The sequence below is a fragment of the Chinchilla lanigera genome, unplaced genomic scaffold (assembly GCF_000276665.1).
Source record: "Chinchilla lanigera isolate Chin_1 unplaced genomic scaffold, ChiLan1.0 scaffold00017, whole genome shotgun sequence".
Lineage (NCBI taxonomy): Eukaryota > Metazoa > Chordata > Mammalia > Rodentia > Chinchillidae > Chinchilla > Chinchilla lanigera.
Window position 1 is genome coordinate 22,653,789 of NW_004955418.1, and position 21,039 is coordinate 22,674,827.

The 21,039-nt window shown below is 40.3% G+C and overlaps 1 protein-coding gene across 13 annotated transcripts in view; it reads left to right on the plus strand.

Moving 5' to 3' along the window:
* The window catches only part of Mef2c (myocyte enhancer factor 2C), a 164,047-nt gene that overhangs the window by 116,401 nt on the left and 26,607 nt on the right, over positions 1–21,039 (plus strand). For 10 of the 13 annotated variants that reach the window (XM_005382286.2, XM_013512976.1, XM_013512975.1 and 7 more), the window contains 2 exons: positions 12,046–12,189; positions 19,854–20,040. In XM_005382286.2, the coding sequence (XP_005382343.1) occupies positions 12,046–12,189; positions 19,854–20,040 (331 nt within the window). Of the gene's footprint in view, positions 1–12,045; positions 12,190–12,250; positions 12,389–19,853; positions 20,041–21,039 lie in introns of all 13 variants that reach the window. The other 3 variants (XM_013512979.1, XM_013512981.1, XM_013512984.1) reach the window with 1 other exon arrangement.

Here is a 21,039-nt window from a genome sequence, read left to right on the forward strand (position 1 = left end):
ATATGAGGCAATTGAACATATACTGCAACACTTACAGCTATGCAGTGGGCTTGTGGTAATGAGAGGAGTCGTAGAGGGCAGATGCCATGGAGCCTGAGTGCAGGTGCTATCCTTGGTAGTGTAATGGGAAAGATGAGCGTGAAAACCACTGTGGACCTACAGGGAGGGCAAGAAGCCAGGATAAGCTTCCTGCTGTGCGGCGGCACAGTCACTGGGGCTGTCTTCGTGCCTAAAGTAGATTTGAGTAGACATGTTGGTTCCCTGATTACGGCCCATAACCTGAAAACCTCTACCTCCAAGTCAGCGCTTTGCACCTACAAGGAGCCTTTGCCCAGATCTCTGACTTCCTGCAGCCTCTCTGACCTTTTGTTCACTTGGGCGTGTGTCCTGGAGTTCTGTCCACAGTCTCTGGCTCACAAAGCCTGTCACAGTCTGTCTGCTCACTTACTAAGCCTGGACCCTGACCAGCCACCAACTACTCCATATACCTTGGACCATCTGTGGTAAGCAAAAGTTGCCAGTGTGTTCAGCCCATACAGTGAAAACAGTAGCGCTGCTTTAACCAGGTAGAGGTTGTTAGGTTATGGGCCGTGATCAGGGAACCAAGTCTCGGGAGAGATTTTACATCAAGAGACATGGAGTAAGATAAGGCTAGAGTCCAAGGCTGCTGGGCTGCCATGGACCTAGCATTACTTATGCCAAAGGAGAGAGAAAGTTCAGGGTTCAAGAGAGCACCTTGGGTCCCGGCCTTAAGCTTTTGCTTTTCTGTCTGAGCCTCCTTATTCTGTGCCATCAGGGTGTCTTCAGCGTCGTCCTCTAAGACGCCCACCCAAAGCACGCACTGACTGCCGTCACGTTCTTTTGTCACGTACCCTGCTGGCTGCCGAGGACAGGGAGCCCGCAAGAGACTCCCTGTCTGCAAGGATCTCAGAACCTGGAAAATGAGATGAAAACAATAATATAGATAGCAGTGATAAGCAATAATTGTGCACTATGAAGTTCTAGGGAAACTTGGAAGGGACAAATTAATTCCATTAACACTTCACTGTACCCAGTTCTTTCCTTTTTACAAGTTAAATTCCTATATGAGGAAGGCACAGTGGGGATACATGGTGGGTTCTGGCTGGATAAAGGCAGTGTCTATGTTGGGTTCATACGTAGTAGCTGCCCTTTGTGTGTTTAGGATTGTCATTCCACTCTAAATAGAACCCCTGCCACCAGTCTTGGATTCCACATTAATAATAATTTTATTGAGTGTCGTCCATGTGCTGGGGACATTCCACATGCTGAGGATACAGGTGGAAAAGATAGTTTTTCCTCTCAGAGAGGTTTGTTCTAACATACAGAGCCTTCCTTCCCCGGCAGCCACAGTGGCTGTGAGTTACATGCACTCCTCATGGCATCCCAGGAATGTCCCACACTCCCGAACCCTCGTCTCTCTCTGCCATGTCACAGAAATGGTTTGGAGCAATCTGTGCCAGCGCAGTTGTCAGTACCAGTATCTGGGACATTATGTTGCATGTCACTAGCGCTCAGAGTGAGGAGCGGTGCCTGAGAGGTCCTTTCCCAGCATTGCTGCCAAATCACCACGGGATAACCGAGACTAAAACAAGACTGTTAATAGAGAGTAGCCTATAGCTACTCATTGGAGGGTGGGCTGGTCCATTAGGAAGAGTAATAAGTCAGGAAAAAAAGTGTTTTATTGTCAGACGTGTTATGGAAGAAACTGAGGATGCTATAAATAATATCTGTCTTCACAATCCAAAAATGACCCTTGAAATCTCTCTACCTGACATTTAAGAAATTGAGGAATAGGGAAAGAGCTTGGTAAGTATTTTCAGCACTGTCCCAGACTGAAGTCTACTCTTGGTAAAGGTTGAGGCTGTGACTTGAGAAACAAAAAAAGATAATATCAGGAATGCAGGGCAAAAAGAGGGTCTGCCCATTTGGTCAAGAGAGAGATGGGCCAAGGTCAAGCCCATTGGAGCCCTTTAACTCTCCAGCCTTCAGAGGTCCAGTGGGGAGGAAGTGTGTTAGGCAAGGAAACACTTAATCTGCAATCTCCCAAGTCCCTGGCTGTTTCTGAAAGGAGGATTTGTGTGTCTCCTTCTCAGGTATCAATGAAAGTTGCCATGACACAAGTCAATCAGTGGCCAGAATCACATCTTCACTTTGCATTACTTGTAGAAAGCTCCATGTATCATCTGCTCTTCTGATAGGGTGCTGAGAAACTTGGATCTCAACAGAGAGAGATTGTTCAGAGTACATTGAAGGCAATGTCTGTGCCTCTGAGGGAGACCTGGCAATACAGAATTCACAACGATGTCTCTTGCAGTAACTCTGGTTCTCAAAATGTTTACATTCTCCCAGTTTGTAAGAACAGTGGTACAGATGAGATTTGCTCTTTAATTAGACTGTGGCAGAAGGATGAAAGGAGATTTACTGGAAGGTTGGCTCAAACGACAAACAGTCCAAGGATGGGAGACAAAATAGAATGAGTAGTAATAGCTGAATCAAGAAATGATGCAATCAAGAGGGGTTTGGGGACTGCTGGATTGACCAAATAAGTCGTAATGTTTGCTGAAAAGGGAAAACTGAGCAGGAATGAAAGAAGAAATAGTAAAGTCAAGAAGATAAATGGGAAAAGCATGATGCAATAGTAGAGATTATGGGAAATCCTGTAGAAATGAGGATATGGGGTGACTGACAGGTAGCCCTGGGCTGACAGATAAATAAGAGAATGTAGGATATGGGCTGCTTTCATCACCAATGACCACTCGTGCACTGATGACAAGGGAAGAGCTGACATGGAAGCAAAAGTAATGATTTGGGTTTCTTTACAGCGTTGGAAATTGAACCCAAGGCCTCAAGCATGCTAGGCAAGGACTCTCCCACTGAGCTACAATCCCCAAACAAAAATAATAATTTGACCTTAACCTGATTACCTGAGATAACATGTACATCTTTTGTTAAATAAGGTACTAATGCTTTATAAAAGATGCCTAACAAATTATTTTTAAAGCACCAGTATCTGTGGATTCACCCTTTTTTTCCTGTAACCATTTGCAAGTGAGATACCATAAACTCTAAAGGTTAGTATGTGAAATTATATGCACATGTACACTTTCACAAACCTGCTTCCTGATCTTTGAAAATGTATTCCTCTCACTCCATTCCTCTCCTCTCTTTCTCAACCTTTGTTTAGTTTGAAGTTCCCCCTTGTCTTTTCCTTCCTTATTTCACAAGTCAATACTATCTGATCTTCAAAAACAACTACAATTCGATCCTTTGCATTTCCGCCTTTATTTTCTTATTTTATGAAGATTATTAGGTTTAACTGCATATATTATCATATATTTCAGTCATTATATATTCAGATATTCTCTGTTTAGTATTTGGCTTCACATGTCTCCTGGATGCAGGATGTCAGGGAGTGTTTCGTAGACGGCATGTGCCAAATTTCCCAACTCACTCCCGCTCTCCGCCAGCCTCATGATCCATGTCTTGTCCCGCTTCCAGGAGAGGTGTGGTGGAAGGATCCTTAAAAACTCCAAACCAGGGACCCATCCTTAGGAAGCCTGAATCATCTGCTTGGCCCTAGGATCACCCTGATTTTCCATGGATCCCCCCAGGCAAAGGTTGGCCCAGAATAAGACCAATGTCACAGCGTAGGAGGATAGAGGATGAGTAGATGCACGTCCAAGAATTGGAGGGGAAAGAAAGTGAACTTTGCCCAGGAATTTTAAAACATGCTTATTTCACATTTATAGTACTTGACTCACATCCACAAAATTTCCCCATGCTTTTTCCTGAAGTTTTTATTTTTCCTTTTCTAACCTTTACTTCTGCCTAAGATACCACTCCCTTTTTTCTGCTTCCATACTGATTTCTGTGCTGTTGCCTGCTACCCTTTGATCTCAGAAATCATATACTCTCACCAGGCATGGTGGTGCATGGCTGTAATCCCAACACTCAGGAGGCTGAGGCAGGAGGACTGTTGTGAGTTTAAGACCAGACTGGGCTACAAAGTGAGTTCAAGGCCAGCCTGAACTACATAGGGAGACCCTGTCTCAAAAAGAAAAAAAAAGAAATCATATACTCTCTTCTTCAAAGATTTTGTAAATGCTCACTTTTTCTGAACTTCCATATAGACACTAGTACCCCAGTTTTGAAGCATTCAATGATATAAAACTCCTGAGTTATAATCAATTTCATACATGGCACAAATTATGCCTCACTCCATTGCTGTATAATTCAAAAACAGTACATTTCAAAATTAATAAACTTGTGTAAGTTACTTAGAGTGAAGTAGTGAGCTTGAACGTAATGTAGAATGGGAAAATGAAATGCAAACATAGAAAGTACAGTAGCAAAAATAATACCTGAGTCTACTCTGTCTCCCTGCTAACATTTGAACATTCTTCTCTGTTCAGATTATGATCCATTTCAGTCTGTCATTAAGCTGTAAACATTTATTAAGCCCATATAACATGCCAGGCCCTTTCCTAAGTTCTGGCCCTTTACTAAGTTTACTGAGTTTTTTACTTAGTAAAGGCTTTTTACTTAGTAAAGGCTTTTTACTGAGTACTAAGGCTCTTTACTAAGTTTACTAAGTTACAAAGTGACTAAGAAACAGTTCCTAAACTCCAGGAGATGAAAGTGGGAACACTAATGATAGTGGGTAGTAAAGCATGTACAAATAATCTCCATCATATATTTAAAGAAATTATCTTCACATCCAAATGATCACAGACAATGCCCAACACATACTAGCAAATGTCTAGATCCTGCAACCATCTTTGCCTTCAATGAGCTAGGAACCTCTGTAGATGTTAACATTGGTATGGAAATGTGTGTTCCATTTATTCAGGTAGCCCTTTGTGACCACGTATATTATGTCAGACTGTTCTATACTGACCTCCAAAGTGAACAGAAAAAGGAGCTTTGTTAAGGATGTTTGGGTGTAGGCAGAGGAGACAGACATATAAATGATGAATAACGTGTGATGAGGTTGTGGTACAAAAATGTATAGGATGAACTGGTTCATGAGAAGGGAAGAAGTTAATTCAGCCTGGTGATGAAGGGCTCTACAAAGGGATGTCATGACAGCTGCATTTTTGGAGAAGGAAGAGACTGATGTACTCATTGGAAGGAGAGCCAAGCCGGAGGAAGGACTCCAGTGCACAAGGCCCCCTGCTCATGGGCAATGTTCCTCACCTCCTAGGGGGCATGAGGGAGGGCAAAGGATGCCTGGTGGTCTCATCTGCACTGGAGTCCCAGTAATTCTATCAGCTTTCACCACCTGAATGTTTGCATGAAACAGTCTGTGCCCACAGAGATAGGTGGTGAATATATCCTTGTGCCCAAGACATGAAATGTCTTTCAAAAATTTTAGTGTCTTTTATTTTTCCTTGTAGGAAGATTTATTTTTAAAATTCAGTAAAAAAAGTTTCAAGTCCAATATTTAGACTATCTTTGAAAAAGACATAAAAACAAAAACAATGAAAATCTCCAGCTCTTTTTTTTTCCCTTTTGCCAGTAGCAAGTATCTGGTTAGAATGAACACTAATACCTTGTAGGAATAATGTTGTTAAAAGTTTATATGTTCAACTTTTTCTTAAAGTGTTCACCACAAGTGAATAACTTTTGGTACAAGTTAGTATTTTTTACTCTGTATGGAATATGATTTGTTCACCTAATTAAAATCTCCCTACCAATTTACTAAATTAACAGCATTTTAAAGTGTCTTTGTATTTGTAGAGTAAGAACAAAGAAGAATCACGGTACAGACACATTACAAATAATGCTTCCAGTTTTAGCTATTAAAAAATATAGAGGAATTTCCTTGCACTTAATCATTCCCCTGCTTAAGGGATCTGTGCTAGAAAACACAAAATTTTAAAACTACAATTTTTTTTTAAAATGAGCTTTTTACCTTGAATCTATATTGCCAGGTTTCAGACATTAAACAGTGTCTGGCACATAATGGTTTTTTGATAATTGCTTGCTGGACGCATACTAAATAGAGAAAGCTACAGGGCACTATCCAAAGGTCGCCACTCCCCAGCTGCTGAAGTGAGTGGTGAGGACCAGCTCACCAGTTGGCAGCCATGTTTACCAACCATTCTAGAAACTTCCTTCGCAGCCCATGTTCACTTTCACTATACCTTCATGGATCTGCTGCTTTCTAAACACTATTCAGTTTGTTACCCGCAGACACTTCTCTATATAAAGCTATGAAAGACCATTGAAAATGATTTAGGATCAGAGGAAAGGAAACTACCTTTTCTCAGCGTGTGGTTTTCCCTCACTTAGAAACACTGCTTGTGTGAACACAGCATACACTCAAGTGATAGTAAAAATTCCTTTATGTGTTCTTGATGTGTAACCCTCTAAAGTCAGCTGTGCAAGAAAGGCCACCCATTTGGATTTTGACAAAGGTTAATAAGAGTAATTGGGGTTTTTTTAACAAAAAGATTTGCATTTTCAGCTGGGAAGGTACAGAAAATGAAAGGTGATAAAAATATATATTCTTGAGGACTGAGACAGTAGACACACCGTAACATCAACTGGTTAGAAGCTTTCATCTGTGGTAGTGGTTCTCTGGAAAAAAAAAAAAAAAAAAAAGCTAAATTTTACTTCAGTAGCATTAATGTAAAATAGATAGCTTTATATAGTTGAAACAAGACCCATAATTTAGTTACTTCTTCCCACTAACAAGTAATTTGTTAAAAAGAGAAGTAATTAATGATGAAAGAAATTAATGAAGAAGGAAAAGCGAGTTTAACCATGCTAGAAGAAAGGGATTTTCTAGTTGATAACATAATGCCTACAGGAAAAAAGAGCTCCATGTGGTATCCTTTTTCATTTATATTCCTTACAGTGATAAAATAGAATCTGTTCCCCTACATCTCTTCATTAGAATTTTTGAAGCACCTGTCACCTATCATCATCAGTTTATACATATTTCAAGTTTTCCAGTGCACAAATGTAATAGCACAGGTCCATATGTCCACCTGTCTGCAGGAAAGATTGTGTATAGTTTACCTATCTGGACTCCTTCTCCCATTTGTTGTTCAGAGTATGTCGCCTTCTGTCAACCTAATTACTTCCCCAAGAGTGGCTGTTCCCAGCTCAGAGTACTGCTGTGGGTACAGTATGAGTATGCCCAAGAAGCCCTGCAGCCCACTGAGCCAGCCCAAAAGCGTTGCTCTCAAGTGTCAAGATGGCTTCAGTCTACCAGCCCACTGAAGACTAAGAGTTCTCTGAGGGAAGAGTTCTGCAGAAACAGCAAGAGAAGCTGGGGGTTCCAGTAGGTTTCTTGACTGATCTTGACATACAGAATAAATATTTTTCAAACATGATCAGTTGAGAGGCATTTAAAATATAGACACAGAGCCAGGGATACAGCTCAGCAGCACAAGCACCTGCCTGGCAAGCGCAAGGTCCTGATTCAATTCCCAGTACCAAAAACAAAGCCAAAAGCATAGAACACACACACACACACATACACACACACACTGATCAAAATGTATGGCAGATGTTTAAATTTTTTTTAAAAATTGATTGTAGTGAAACACCTATTGTCATTAATCCCTTTCACAACTCTCCTGTTCACTTCAGACACACACATCCCACCATTCCTGCCACTTTGGGAAGCAGCTCAGGAAGTCCTCTTCCATGTCTTTATGAGATATGATCAAAAGTAGAGTTGTTGCCCAGCACCATCCAATGGCAAAGCAGGCTCATTAAAATATTACAGTGTGCCTTCATCAACTTTATTGATGGGTTCTGACACCATGTGACTGCTGGTTCTTCCACAAAGTCAAAATGACCATGAAAGATGCACACTTTGAATGGATTTGGGACATGCAGGCAGCCAGAACAGTGCAGTCAAAGAGGACTACGCACTAAAGAGGACTTCCAGAATTGCTTCAGAGTGACCAGGATGATGGGATAAGTGCATTTGAAGAGAGGAGGTGATGGCAATGTCATTCCTTTTAAATTTAAACATTTATCTTATTTTTAGAATATATATATATATCTCCAGGACCTCTAGCTGGTATTATAGAATAATAATTTAAGAGCTTTTATGACCTGACCAATGACATTTGTAAAGGATCAGAAAAGTTTTCAAAAGCCAGCGGCAGAGATTTTGATTTTGCTAGAAAAAGACCTGAAGGAATAATGCTTATTTATCCATTTCATAAGCCTTTTAGTTCATATCGAGTATTCATTACTGTGAATAGACAAACTTGGCTGAATCTAACCGTAATTCCTTTGTCATCATTAAACAGCTGTAGATTTTTAATATAATAAAGACAAAACTGCTCTAAGAGTCCCACATTCAGGCTACGATATTCAAGTTTGTGCCATCCTTTCCATTTTCAGAGCGCTGCAGTTCCACCATAATCATTTGTCCTTGGCAGAAATGTGTTATACGAGCACTCAGCTGAGGATAATATTTTTGAACAATTTTCTCAGTGTTCTGGTTATGTGATTATGGGAATTTGGAGCCCACTATTAATTTGCTCTTGGGTTTTGTGTTTGTATATCTCAAAAAGCCCTTTGTAAAATAACACCGTTTAACTCGAATCATTATTTAAAACTGGTGATATTTATTACAAGATAATGCCGTCAGAGACGAGGAGGATTTATTGGGAGAAAACGAGCCGCTATTTTCTTTGCTCATCATTACCACTTCCTTTGCGACTCTGCACCTCCTGCTCTGTTTGCTTAACAGTTTATGCAGTTCTTCAGGTATGAAGTGAACTGTCGATCTGACTAGCTTTCTATTTCAAGAACTAAGTATTTCTTTGACCACTGGACATCTCCACTCTTGTCAAAACTCTGGTGCGTAAGAAATATCAATATTTTACGCATTTATTCATACTTAAAATTTTTCCACAGACTGATGTTTAAAAAATTTACTCTCTGTTGCCCAATATTCGATCAACTGCTGTAGTTGAACATGACCGGGAAAGCTCTATCTGTGAGGCTCACAGCACAAGTATAAGAAAGCTTGGACAGGGGCTGGGGATTTAGCTCAGCGGCACAGTGCTTGCCTGGCAAGCTCAAGGTCATGAGTTTGATTCCCGGTACCGGAAAAAAAACAAAAACAAAAACAAAAAAAAAAAAGAAAGCTTGGACAGAGAAAGGTGGGCCCTGAATTGTCCCCAGGCCAAGTCATGACTGGCCGTGCCGACTTGAGATATGGAATAACATTTCTCTAAGCTTCTCATAAAGGACTTGTGAGAGATAATGAGTTAATATTTGTAGAGATCTTTCAATAAAGTGTAATTGATGTTTGAATTTTTATAAACCAAACACAATATCTACCCCCCGAAAGCTTGGTAAGAATATTTAGCACACACGTATGTGCCAGATGGGTTGTAATGACAGTTGATAGGCCTCTCCTAACCCTTGCGTTCTGTTGTCAGAAATCTGCATATCAAAACAAGTATCGTTTTTACAATAAGATTTATTGAATAAGCGACTTGGTACACACTGAAAAATCAACACTTTACTGCAACTCTAAATTAGCATTATATAAGACTTTAAATAAGAGTATCTTAGCATGCCTGATTGAAACATATGTAAATAACCTTCAAAATACATATTTATACACACACATATATGCACATATATGAAATATATATACACACATATGAAACATATACACATATGCATCAAATATATACCTATATACATTTCTTGGTCTTACCTAATTTTTTCACATAGGTGAATTCTTATGAAAAATATCTGGAATATGATGCAAGACACTCAGAAATTTTTCTTAGCAGCTCAAGAATCTGCAGAGCTCAAAACAGAAACACATGATAATATGGCAAATAGCTGTCACCCAGAGGAATGCACTCATGTATGTGATAATGTTAAAAAAAGAGCTGAAAATACATGAAGTTAGTAAAAGTAATTGTTAGTCTGAGGTACTGAGATGTTCCTTATATATTACTATGGGAACCTTCTATGCATTCTTATTCTGGGCCAGAAATGATGGTTGTATCATGAAGAAGGGGAAAAAATTGTGTCATTTTCAGAAAAATGGCGGGCTCTTAAGTCCATAATGTTAAGCCAAGTAAGTCAGACACAGAAAGTTAAATAATACTGGATTTCTCTTACATGAGAAACCCAAAATACAAACAAATTTAAAAAGTTAAATAAAGGAGAGATGGTAGAAAAGAGATATGCATACTTTTTGGAGGTGGGGAAGGGATTGGGAAAGGAGAAAGAAAAAGTAGGGAAGGGAGGAAAGGGATTAAACTGATCAAGCTATAATATATACCAGCTCCCCAGGAGGAATGTATCTATTACGTATTGTGAATATTAATAAAATTGATGGCTGTAGGTCTATTATAGGGGGACAGGTGGCCCCACCAATTATAAGATTGTAAATGTATATTTTATCATCTTGTGTCAAAATATTCATTTTAATATTCAAACATTTTACCACATAATAAGCTGTAACCATATGTTTATTTGTTATATTGTGCTGCTATAACATTAATAAATATTTACAGACTCATAGCGCATCTTCAATGTATTAGAAATGGTAGCTCTCTTAGTTTTATGTTAAGTAAAAGCCTTTGGCACCTCAGAAATTAATTTTACGTAATATTACTTTTGTTCCACATTCATAAGAAATAAGGAGTTTAAATTTTGAAGGCTGACACTCCCTTTTAAACTCCTGTTGTTTTATTTATTTTCCCCAATTGCATGAATTAAAGATGGAGCGTTATCTCAGCTTTCAGTTCCTTAGCTTTGTGTTGCAGCTTTTCCTTTATTTATATGTGAATTCTGTCTTTAATAAAGATGAGCTTTGCTGAACTTTCCACTTAACGAGAGACACATAGTCACACATCTCTTTGTAACCGATTTTGAGAGTACCAAGAAAATTAAGAAATGTTGATAGTCTATTAATAATTAACATGGCAAGCTGTGTGATTAATCAGAAGTCTTATGATCTCTAAAGCATAACATTGTCTCTGTAAACCGAATTGTGTATCATTAAGTTGACAACCAACCATCAGCTTGAAAAAAAATAGTAAAACTCAGAATTCCTGAATTCTTGACTCGTACTTTTTCCAACTGTTACAGTGTTATATTATATTAGTACTTATCCTTCTGTGACAGCAGAGAGTAGACCCAGACCTACAGCCAGCAGACAGGAGCTTCAAGATAAGACACTGCCTTTTCACTTTCATGTATTAGAAGACAGTCTCGGGCGATTTCTGCCGAGCTGAAACCCGGAGGAATTTAGCTGGCTTGATGGTTACTGATTCGGCCACCTATCTGCAGTATTGCTTGACTTCTTTATTCAGCACAGGATAACGAAGCCCAAAATCAGTTGTGTTGACCTTTCCTCCGGTCTATGTTTAGGAAGATAACTTCTCAGTATTATAAACTTCAGGATAGAGTTTCACATTTGCAGAACTCTAAACAAAAGTTACTCTCCAAGTGAGCGTGGTGTCTGAACGTTCTCCATCAATGCCGAGAGGGGCTGCTAGCAAGGCTCCCTTATGTCCTTCTGCTGTCAAGAGCACGGGGTGGGGGTGTGGACAGAACCCCTTTAGCGCCAACCGGAGTGTGCTATTGTGTTTCCAACATTTCTACTTCTGTCATTGTTACAGATTCTGAAATCGTTGTGTAACATCCTGACTTCTGATTTTTCCGTGGGAAGAAAGAATGTTGTAATTTGCCAGTCTTCACTGTATTCTGCTATGATTGTTTGTCACTTGCTATTTCTTGAAGTGCTTCAGAATTCCATGTCACAAACCTTGGGCCCTCATATTCTTTTTCCGTTGGACTGAATTTAATTGCAAAAGGAGTTTCCCTGTTATTTTTTTAGTGGGTAATAAGCAATCTTTGGAAATGACTGAGGGTTTCTACCCGTGATTTCTTTGCCCTGGTGGAATACATAGAGCATGTAATATCCTGAAACCCCAGACTGCTTGAATTCCTGTAACAGCCCTGCATGTCTCTTACAGCCTTTCTCTAGGTTTGAACTCTCCAAATTATGTATTTCAGACATTGAGAAAGAAAGGCCTTAATGGCTGTGACAGCCCAGATCCCGATGCGGACGATTCAGTAGGTCACAGCCCTGAGTCTGAGGACAAGTACAGGAAAATTAACGAAGATATTGATCTAATGATCAGCAGGCAAAGATTGTGTGTAAGTACTCGGAACGCCCTTCCTTTTTTTTTTACTCTTGATATTTCTCTGAACCTGGCAGGCATTGAACAAGAAAGAAAACAAAGCCTGTGAAAGCCCCGATCCCGACTCCTCTTATGCACTCACCCCACGCACTGAAGAAAAATACAAAAAAATTAATGAAGAATTTGATAATATGATCAAGAGTCATAAAATTCCTGTAAGTACCAAAGGTAGATGGCTGGCCTGCTGATAATCGCTGCAGTAACATGTCTTAACCCTCTCATGATGGCTTGCTCTAAGAAGCAGAAGCAAGACAGACAGATCCAATAGAGCCATCTCACCCCACCGGCTGCGCATTTAAAAAGCCAGCCTCGTGAAAAGCTGCATTTACGTAATCTCCAAGAGTCGCCATCGAGGAGAAGTTCATTCTGAGGTAGAGCAATTCACAGGAGGAAGAGAAAGATCTGTGTGACACACCCTGAGTTTACACAACCTTTGAAACACATAGTTCACACAAATCACAGTACACTAGTAAAATCCTAGAACAGAAACGCCTTCCGAACAAGTGTGAAGATTTGCTATAAACTACATAGATACAGTGTATGCTGAGACAGGATGCCCCTAGTGGGACTGAAATTCTCCCATGCAAGCGCAGGAACCCACCCACCTAAAAGCAGAATTCTGAGTAATAGCTCAGGCCCTCCCCTTGCACATAAAACTCACCCACAGCACAGAAGGGTCAAAGCTAGCGCTCGCTCCCAGGAACAGACTGCATGAAACAGAATGGTAAGATGTCAACGTTTGTGTGCTGGGGTGATTGTAAAGCTTTCTCAGAATATTTGCTTTGCCTACACCAACATTTTCCATGCTTTAACATTTGGCTAAATTTTGTCTTAACCAAGTCAAAAAATTTCTAACAACCAAACATATGCCTGGCCAGATATTTAAGAGAAGTAACTCCGCATGTGTTATTTTGTTTGCCCACATGGATGGGAAAAAGTATGTAGTTTTATTGTATTCTGTCATTGACCAAACAGTGTTAATTTTGTGGCATACAGGGAGGAAATTCAAGGCTCACATGCTTTCTGAATCACTCCTGTTAGCATCCAAGCCCCAGTGGCACACAAACTCCTCATAGATTCCTTTGCAAAAAATTACATTGTTTTGGTGGGTTAGAAAAACCATCTAAACATGAATATCGAGAGCACCTCTGTAGCAAAAATATGCTTTGTCAACTATACTTGTAGGTATTTGGAGACAAAAACCGTAGGCCAAATCTACAACGGCATTCACAGGATAAATGAATGCTTTCCCACAGTAGGTGCACATTCAAACTTTACTGCATTAAGTGGACCCTTTGAAACTTATTTATAAAATAGATGCACATTTAATTTTCTATCATAAATACATGTCATCTTCTTTTGTTAAATGAAATAGCAGCAGAGCTTTCATTGAATCAGAATTATTAATACACTGTATCATGAAGGAAAACTCTGTGCTATAAATTCTTAACAGTTTCATAAAATTAAAGTACTGTATGCGGCACATTCACAGTAAGCACTTTATCCACGGAACTATTTCTTGTCATAGGCTGCCATGCTTGCTTGTTAACAATGCTCAAAATCCTTAAATGACAAAATGTCCATTGGGATTTTATCTTGCCCAGAGGAAGGGAACAAATAGCTCCTTTCAAACAACTTTTGATTCCTATGGTCTCAATTTCTCTTGCTCTATATAAAACATAATTGTTTGGAGTTGCTGTGTGCAAAGGTTTGTGAATGTAGAATTTTAAGGCAAAGTACATTGGATATCTCTGATAAAAGAAGTCCCTGCACAGTGAGGAAAAAAGCAAATATATGCTATATTGCTCTTCACTGTGTGTGGAGGTGATCCTAACTGTGGATACAGATTTAACCTCCCAACTTTCAAAGATGTGAACGTTGGATCTTTTCCCCCATTTCTTAAGGGAACGGAGATGGTGTGTTGTGTGCCTGGATTCCTTCATAGCATTTCACCCTGGCACATAAAGAGATCAAAATCAAGACACATGATTTCCTAAGAGGTACCACGGTGTGTAGCCAAGGCTGAGAAATCACAGGCGAGTTTATGGGCGCAGCTGTGAGAAGGCGCTGAACCACTCCTCGCTGGGCCACAAGCTCCTGTGTCTCCATAATGCACAGCCAAGTTCTGGCACGTGGTTCTCTGCTGCAGTGAGTCCGTCCTGTTGAAAGTCTCCACAGCTGCTAAAACACTTACAGCAGGGCGAGGACACTCTGCCCTTGTGTGTGGGGAGTGTCTCCGCCTCTTTAAAAACATTACAAGACTGTTTTCCTATGTCAAAGACCCAGTTTGAAGAGTTTCCTTTTTAAAATAGAAAATTTAATATAGCAGTCACCTGTTAGAGTAATATAATTTATGCCCATATTCCTCAATTACATGAAATAACTCACGGGTGATTTGGAATCTTGTCAACCTGCATTTCCTCACGCTGGGTTTGCCACAGTTCGTTCTGGGCTTCACAGCAAGCAAAAACAGCTCCATTTGAGGAACCAGGAATCGGGAAATGGGCTGAACAGGGAGAGGCAGATGCAAGACTGGTTAGAGTGAAGGAGAAGGGAGGAAGTGGAAGGCAGTGTGTGTGTTCCTCAGAGTGACGGACTGCGAAGAGAAACTGCCGGGCCCCGGCTCAGAAGGGGAGCTGAGAGGAAAAGCACTTGAGATTGTTTACATGCAGAAGGGGAATGCTTAGAAAAAAGGAAAAGATCCAGCATACAGGTGTGATGGGGAGAACATAGCGAAACTCCTCAAAAAACAGGAGGAGGGAATGTCCAGAGCAGGATGGAGAGGAAGCCAGGCCTGGCGGAGGTGGGAAGGAGCCGGAGCCAGGCTAGGGTGACCGCATGGTGGGCTGCATTTAACCACGCAGATATAGAGGGAAGGAAGGTGGAGACAGATGCCAGGAAGACAACTGGAGGGGCTGAGACTGCAAAAAGGCTGAGCAAGTGGACCTTTCAGGTGTCTGGGAGCCATGAGGAAATAGATACCTGCAAGCGGTAGTCACTGATCCTCAGAATCGTGTGACTTCCGCTCCTAGCATTCAACCGCCTGGTGATGGTTGAATCTAAGGCATCATTAGTGGCAATTTAAAGAAAAAAATAAAAGAGATTCCATTCATTCAGTCATTCATTCATTCACATTAAATAAGAGGGCCCATTAGCTACATATTTTATTAACTGTAGTATTTGATTTGTATTGAACTTTGCGGTAAGTTGGGAAAAACAGTTGGTGTTGGATAAGAGTTCAAATACCCCTCTGATTATGAAGGCATACTTCAGTAACCACGATTCCCTTTGGTTAGGGAGAGAAATAAAAGCTTTTTAAGTATGGTGTGTGGCTGATAACCCCAGGACCAGCCTCTTGTGCTTGTGACTTAGCCCTGCCTTCAGAGGCCTGTGCTTGGTTCAGTGTTCCGTCACTGGCCTGAGATTCTTCATGGTTAAAACAAGCAAGAGGCCCAGCCCCTTTTCATTTTGAGCTGGGCTCTGCAAATTATACAGCCATTCCTGCCTACAGCACTTTATTTAATCGCCTCCTATTCTCCCTTGCTGGCTTGAGTATTCTAACAATTTGGAGCTTGGCCTTGAAATCTCCGCAAGTTTAGAACTTTAAACCACTTCCTGGCCTATGTTTTCTAGGCAAAACTTTTTAAGCATAGCTGTGTTTAAGTTTCCTAATTTTGAAAAGTCAAGAAGAAAAATAATAATGCCAAGTTCCTGCCAAGTTTGTATGTTACTATAACCCTTGCATTCTCCCAGTCCGTCCCTTTGTGGATACAAGCATTTCCTAGCACAGATGAGGAGATCAAGGTTGTGGGAGATTGAATAGCCTGCCCAGGTAAATGGCAGTTTATTTCACAGCCTGGACTGCAACTGAGATTTCCAATAGAAAGGGGAATGTTCCTACTGATTCTCAAAAATATATTTTTCAGCATGGTCATTTTTAAGCTGATACTTTACTTTCAAAATTATCATAGCTGATTCCTGATACAGATAAAGAAACAAAATGAAAGGAACTAGGCACAACATGTTGGCGTGTTTTATGAATTTGAAATTTTGGGAATATGCTCTGCTATCAGAATGATCTCTGACTGCCAAATGAGTTTTATAGTAGTCATCATCAACTTCTTTATGATCCAGAAGAAAAGAAACAAATTAATTTGGCAGAATAGTGGTGGTTAGAGGAAGGAAGGAAGATAGTTCAGAATTTGACACGTAATTTTTAATAATCTTAAGTGTTTTAAAGCCCCCTGAGGCCAGAATGGATTGAATTTGTTCTCTAATAAGACACAGCCAACAGTCTGCAAAATCTTCAGGGAAGATGTAGTTTCTTTATCTGATCTTTGAGAACAGTGAATACAAATTAAAACATTTGTAACCAAAAGATCTAAAATACAACTGCTTGAATAAATATGGAGAAAAGGAATCTCTAAGGTTAATTTTTTGCCCAAGACCTCAGTCACTGCACTGTGAATGCTCACCCAGATTTCGTGAAAACCTATTTAGTTCTTCAGTCCATGTTTCACAAATACTAGGTGACTAATAATGTAGCTCTTATTCACTGAGCAGTATGATTTCTGACTGCAATATTTATTTGTGTCCCACACTTCAAAAGCAATGAACTCAGTTGCTAAGTACATGCTCTTGTGCCATTACCAAATTTCACCAACTTGAAAGGGGAAGAATTATATCTAAGAGGAAAGGATGTTGAAGGGGGTCAATCAATCACATCATGTATACACAAATTATGCAGCCGGGTGCCTGCAGGATGAATAATGTACAGTAAATAGTAAGCTTGTATTTTTGTATTAGTGTGGTATCTTCCTACGATTTCTCCTCCGAAGGAAAATTTAGAGTAGAGTAGGCTTTGCATTGCCTTAGAGAGCTTAAGCTCTTTGGTGAAAGAGGATGTCTTAACTGATTTTATGAGAGCCAGGAGGGAGAGCAGGGGAGAGAGATCAGGAGATGGGAAAGGAGAGATTCAAGTCGCAGAATTAAGCAGGGTAATCAGGGTTGGCTTCTCTGAGAAGGGAGAGTTCTGAGCACTGATTTGGAGGAAGTGATGGAGGTCACCATGGCAGTGGCTCAAGAATAAAGGAGGAAGGAACAGGGTGACAGGGATGGGATAATGGAAGTTGGTAAAAACGGAACTTACAGGGCATGGAGCCATGGGAAGAAGCTCTCAGTGAGATGAGAGCTCTCCTAGGGTTTTGAGCATAGCTGTGTCATCATCTGATTTATGCTTTTAAAACTAGAAGCTGATGAGTAGGTTGGAAATAAAAAAGAGAACAAGGATGGGACGGGGAAATTCTGAGGCAGTGACTACAATGATTCAGGTGAGAGGTGATGATCCTAGAACCAGAGTGTTATCTACCCCCCGACACATACACTCTCGTTGTAACACCAGAGACAGCAAACTCCCAAAATGCTCCCGCCCCTGAAGTGTACTATCTTTTCGGCCTAGAACAGTACTACTGTGTCCCAGGGTCCTAGTAAGAAAGAGGTGGCAAACTCCCAAGGGTAACTGAGGAAAGCTTGTTAAGAGCTCACTAAAAGGACTGTGTACAGATGGGTAGAGTTTCAGGCAGCCTGAGACAGTAGTGTAGCACACCAGGGCTTGCAACCTAGACGCTGCTGTGAGCTTTAGGCCCGAAGGAACAAGGGGAGGGAGAAAGTATCTGAGCACAGCAAGGCCTGTGCCTGTAGGAGAGGCTGACCCAAAAGAAGTGTGACCTTCGTGGAGGAATGCATAAATAATATACAGTAAGTGGTAAGCTCGTATTTTTGTATTAGTGTAGTATCTTCCTAAACTTTCTCCTCCCAAGGAAAATAAAGAGTTTCTGCCAGCACAGCTGTGGCCCAGCATGAGGGATATTACTGCAGAAAAAGCAAATCCCTGACCTCTCCTCTCCACTGTCTGTGCTGCTGGTGGTGCCACTGGCTCCCCTGAAGGCAGAGGTCAGGGCCTAACTGATGCCTTCAGGGGTTGGCTCCTGGGCCCAGAGTGAAGAGGACAGAGAGTGAGTTGGAGGGACCCAAGGAAGACCCTGGTCCACCACTGCACCACGCTGACCTAGGTGTGCAGGAACCATTTTTAGTGGACCTTTAATGAAGATTGTAATGTTTCATGCAATCTGTAGACACTTCCTTTATAGCATACGCTACCTTAGTTTTTGTTCTTTAAAGGGCCTCAGGAAATTTGGAGATATGGTCAAGCTTTGTCATCTACCAAACATTTATATTCCACTATGTCATGGTGTTCATCCATTGTTAGCCTGTTTCCATACGAGGGACCTAAGAAAGAATGTCTGTATTAACATAGCACTTGAACACTGCTGTTTCCCTCAAAAGTAATGAAGAATCAAAGACATATAAGATGAAAACATTTGCTCTCATCCATACTGACATTTATAGAACATGGAAGAAAAGATAAATAGGGAATGAAGACCATGGGAACCTAAACATAAACAGAGAACAACATTCTAATCATCACCAGTGTAGACCTAGAAGAGCCACAGAACATGATGTAGAATGCAGGCCAGCCAATCGACCAGTCACAGGTAGTTGATGTTAGTCCTAAAAAAATAATAAAGAATAAAGCAATAACAAACCAACTATATGTACACAGGCATTTGAACTTTCATGACCTATAAATCCTGTGAGTGTGTGTGTAGTTTTATATTTAAAATGCTATATGCTCTGATACCATGAGTCCCCTGTTAATGTATTCAAATGATATTTTAACTTATAATGCTGGTGTGGGGAGGTAGAGGGGACAGGGGAAGGGAGAGAGAGAGAGAGAGAGAGAGGTGTTTACAGCTAGTTAGTACAAGCAGAAACATGGTTTGGGTTGTCAAAATAATACTCCCCAAAATCATTAAGAGGGACTTAGATTACTGTAGACATCCGCACAGTTACAATTCACTAAATATTTGCCAACTCTCATTTCAGATACAGATCTTTCCATTCATTGACATACCAAAATGTGAAGCAGAAAACGCTTTTCTGAGCCATCATTTTAAAATATGAGTTATTGAATGATATGTGCCTTGTTGAAATCTGGTTCTCAAAATGCCTGTTACCTTTAGAGTTACTTTTAAAAGGCAGACTTTTTAAAAGAATAATTAAACTATATGTACTATTCACATGCCTGGAGATGATTTTGTATCATTAAACTTCTGCATAAATATGCTTCAATAAGCAATTAAACCCAAAGATCTGGTTTGCATTTTAATCCTCCTTTCTCTACATGAAGTCATCACAATCATGAACCTTTGATCTTGCAGTCATTTCTGGCACCAGATTCAGATATCACAAATGCACAATTATTACTTAATAGAATGAAATTCAAAGACAATGGAGCCTGATGAAATGGGGCTTTGTTTGAAGCCAAAGTGAAACCTTCTCTAATAGTTGCAAAGACAGAGTTCCAAGCACATTAAAGAAATCAATTTATGATCCTCGCATATCGAGAGCCCTTTTTAATGGCCTTCTACACACCCAGCAGTTTGAAGTTTGTAAGGTTTTTGGGAAAGTAAACACTGACTGTCCTTGAAAGCTGCTGTTATTGTTCATTTCTCTTATCTACATTTTTGGGGGATTTTTCCCTTTTTTCTCTTCTGCCAGGCCGTTCCACCTCCCAACTTCGAGATGCCCGTCTCCATCCCAGTATCCAGTCACAACAGCCTGGTGTACAGCAACCCTGTCAGCTCCCTGGGAAACCCCAACCTTCTGCCTCTGGCCCACCCGTCTCTGCAGAGGAATAGCATGTCTCCTGGCGTGACACATCGACCTCCAAGTGCAGGCAACACAGGTATGTGCTCAGAGGGCTCCAGCTGTCACAAGTCATGACGAGGAAAGAAGTAGCTTTGGCCAAAGCCAAGGCTGAGTATCCATGAGGTACTTTTTGGTATCCAATTCGGTCTCCTTCATTGCTTAACCTTTACTCACTGTTAGGGCTGTTCTGTGATAAAGCCTAAATCCATTAGCACATGTTTCAGAATCTTTCCTGATCAGTAATTTGTCTTTTCAGACTGTAACGCATCTCCTGTAGCTATCTTTGCACCACATGCTTTTCCAAACAAGATGTCACAGATCCCGTCCAAACGCATTTTGGCTTCTGCACTCCCCCTGCTTGAACTGCTGTTTCCCCCTTCTTCTACTAGATACTACCTTTACTGTGTGTTCTCTGATAGCATTTGTCCCACTCAGTTACTTGTTATTACAATCAGTTCTTACTTATTTATACAATAACTTCTCCCAGAAAGGATTGAAGGTGAAAAGGAACTAGAATAACATGATTTATAAGTGTGAAATCAAATCAAAGTCAGAAATGAAGAGCACATCATAAGCTCATGTACATGTGGCACAAATCTGTCTGTGTTTTTAGCAGGTCTTTCCTATTGTTCAATTTACAATGTACTAGAAAAATAAAATTATTGCTCACAAAAGTCCAACCATTCTGACTACTCAGATCAAGCTAAATACATTGTGATATACTGTATTGAATATGTGTCTGCTTCTTCAATGTATGTAAAGGATCTTAGAGGGAAGAATACGCTCTTGATTTACCAGGCTCACAGTGGGACCTAATTCAATGTATATTGAATATAACTATATTATTCCTTTATCCTTCCAGAAGTGGCATCAAAAATAATTGTATTTCTAAATCATGTACAGTACACCATTATGTATTTATATTTTATTTTGAAGAAACCCACACCATAGGAAATTTTTAATATACCTTAAGCACACACAGCTATATTAAAAGCAGTTTATTCAGGGAAGAATTTTTCCGGTAGAAAGCTTTATA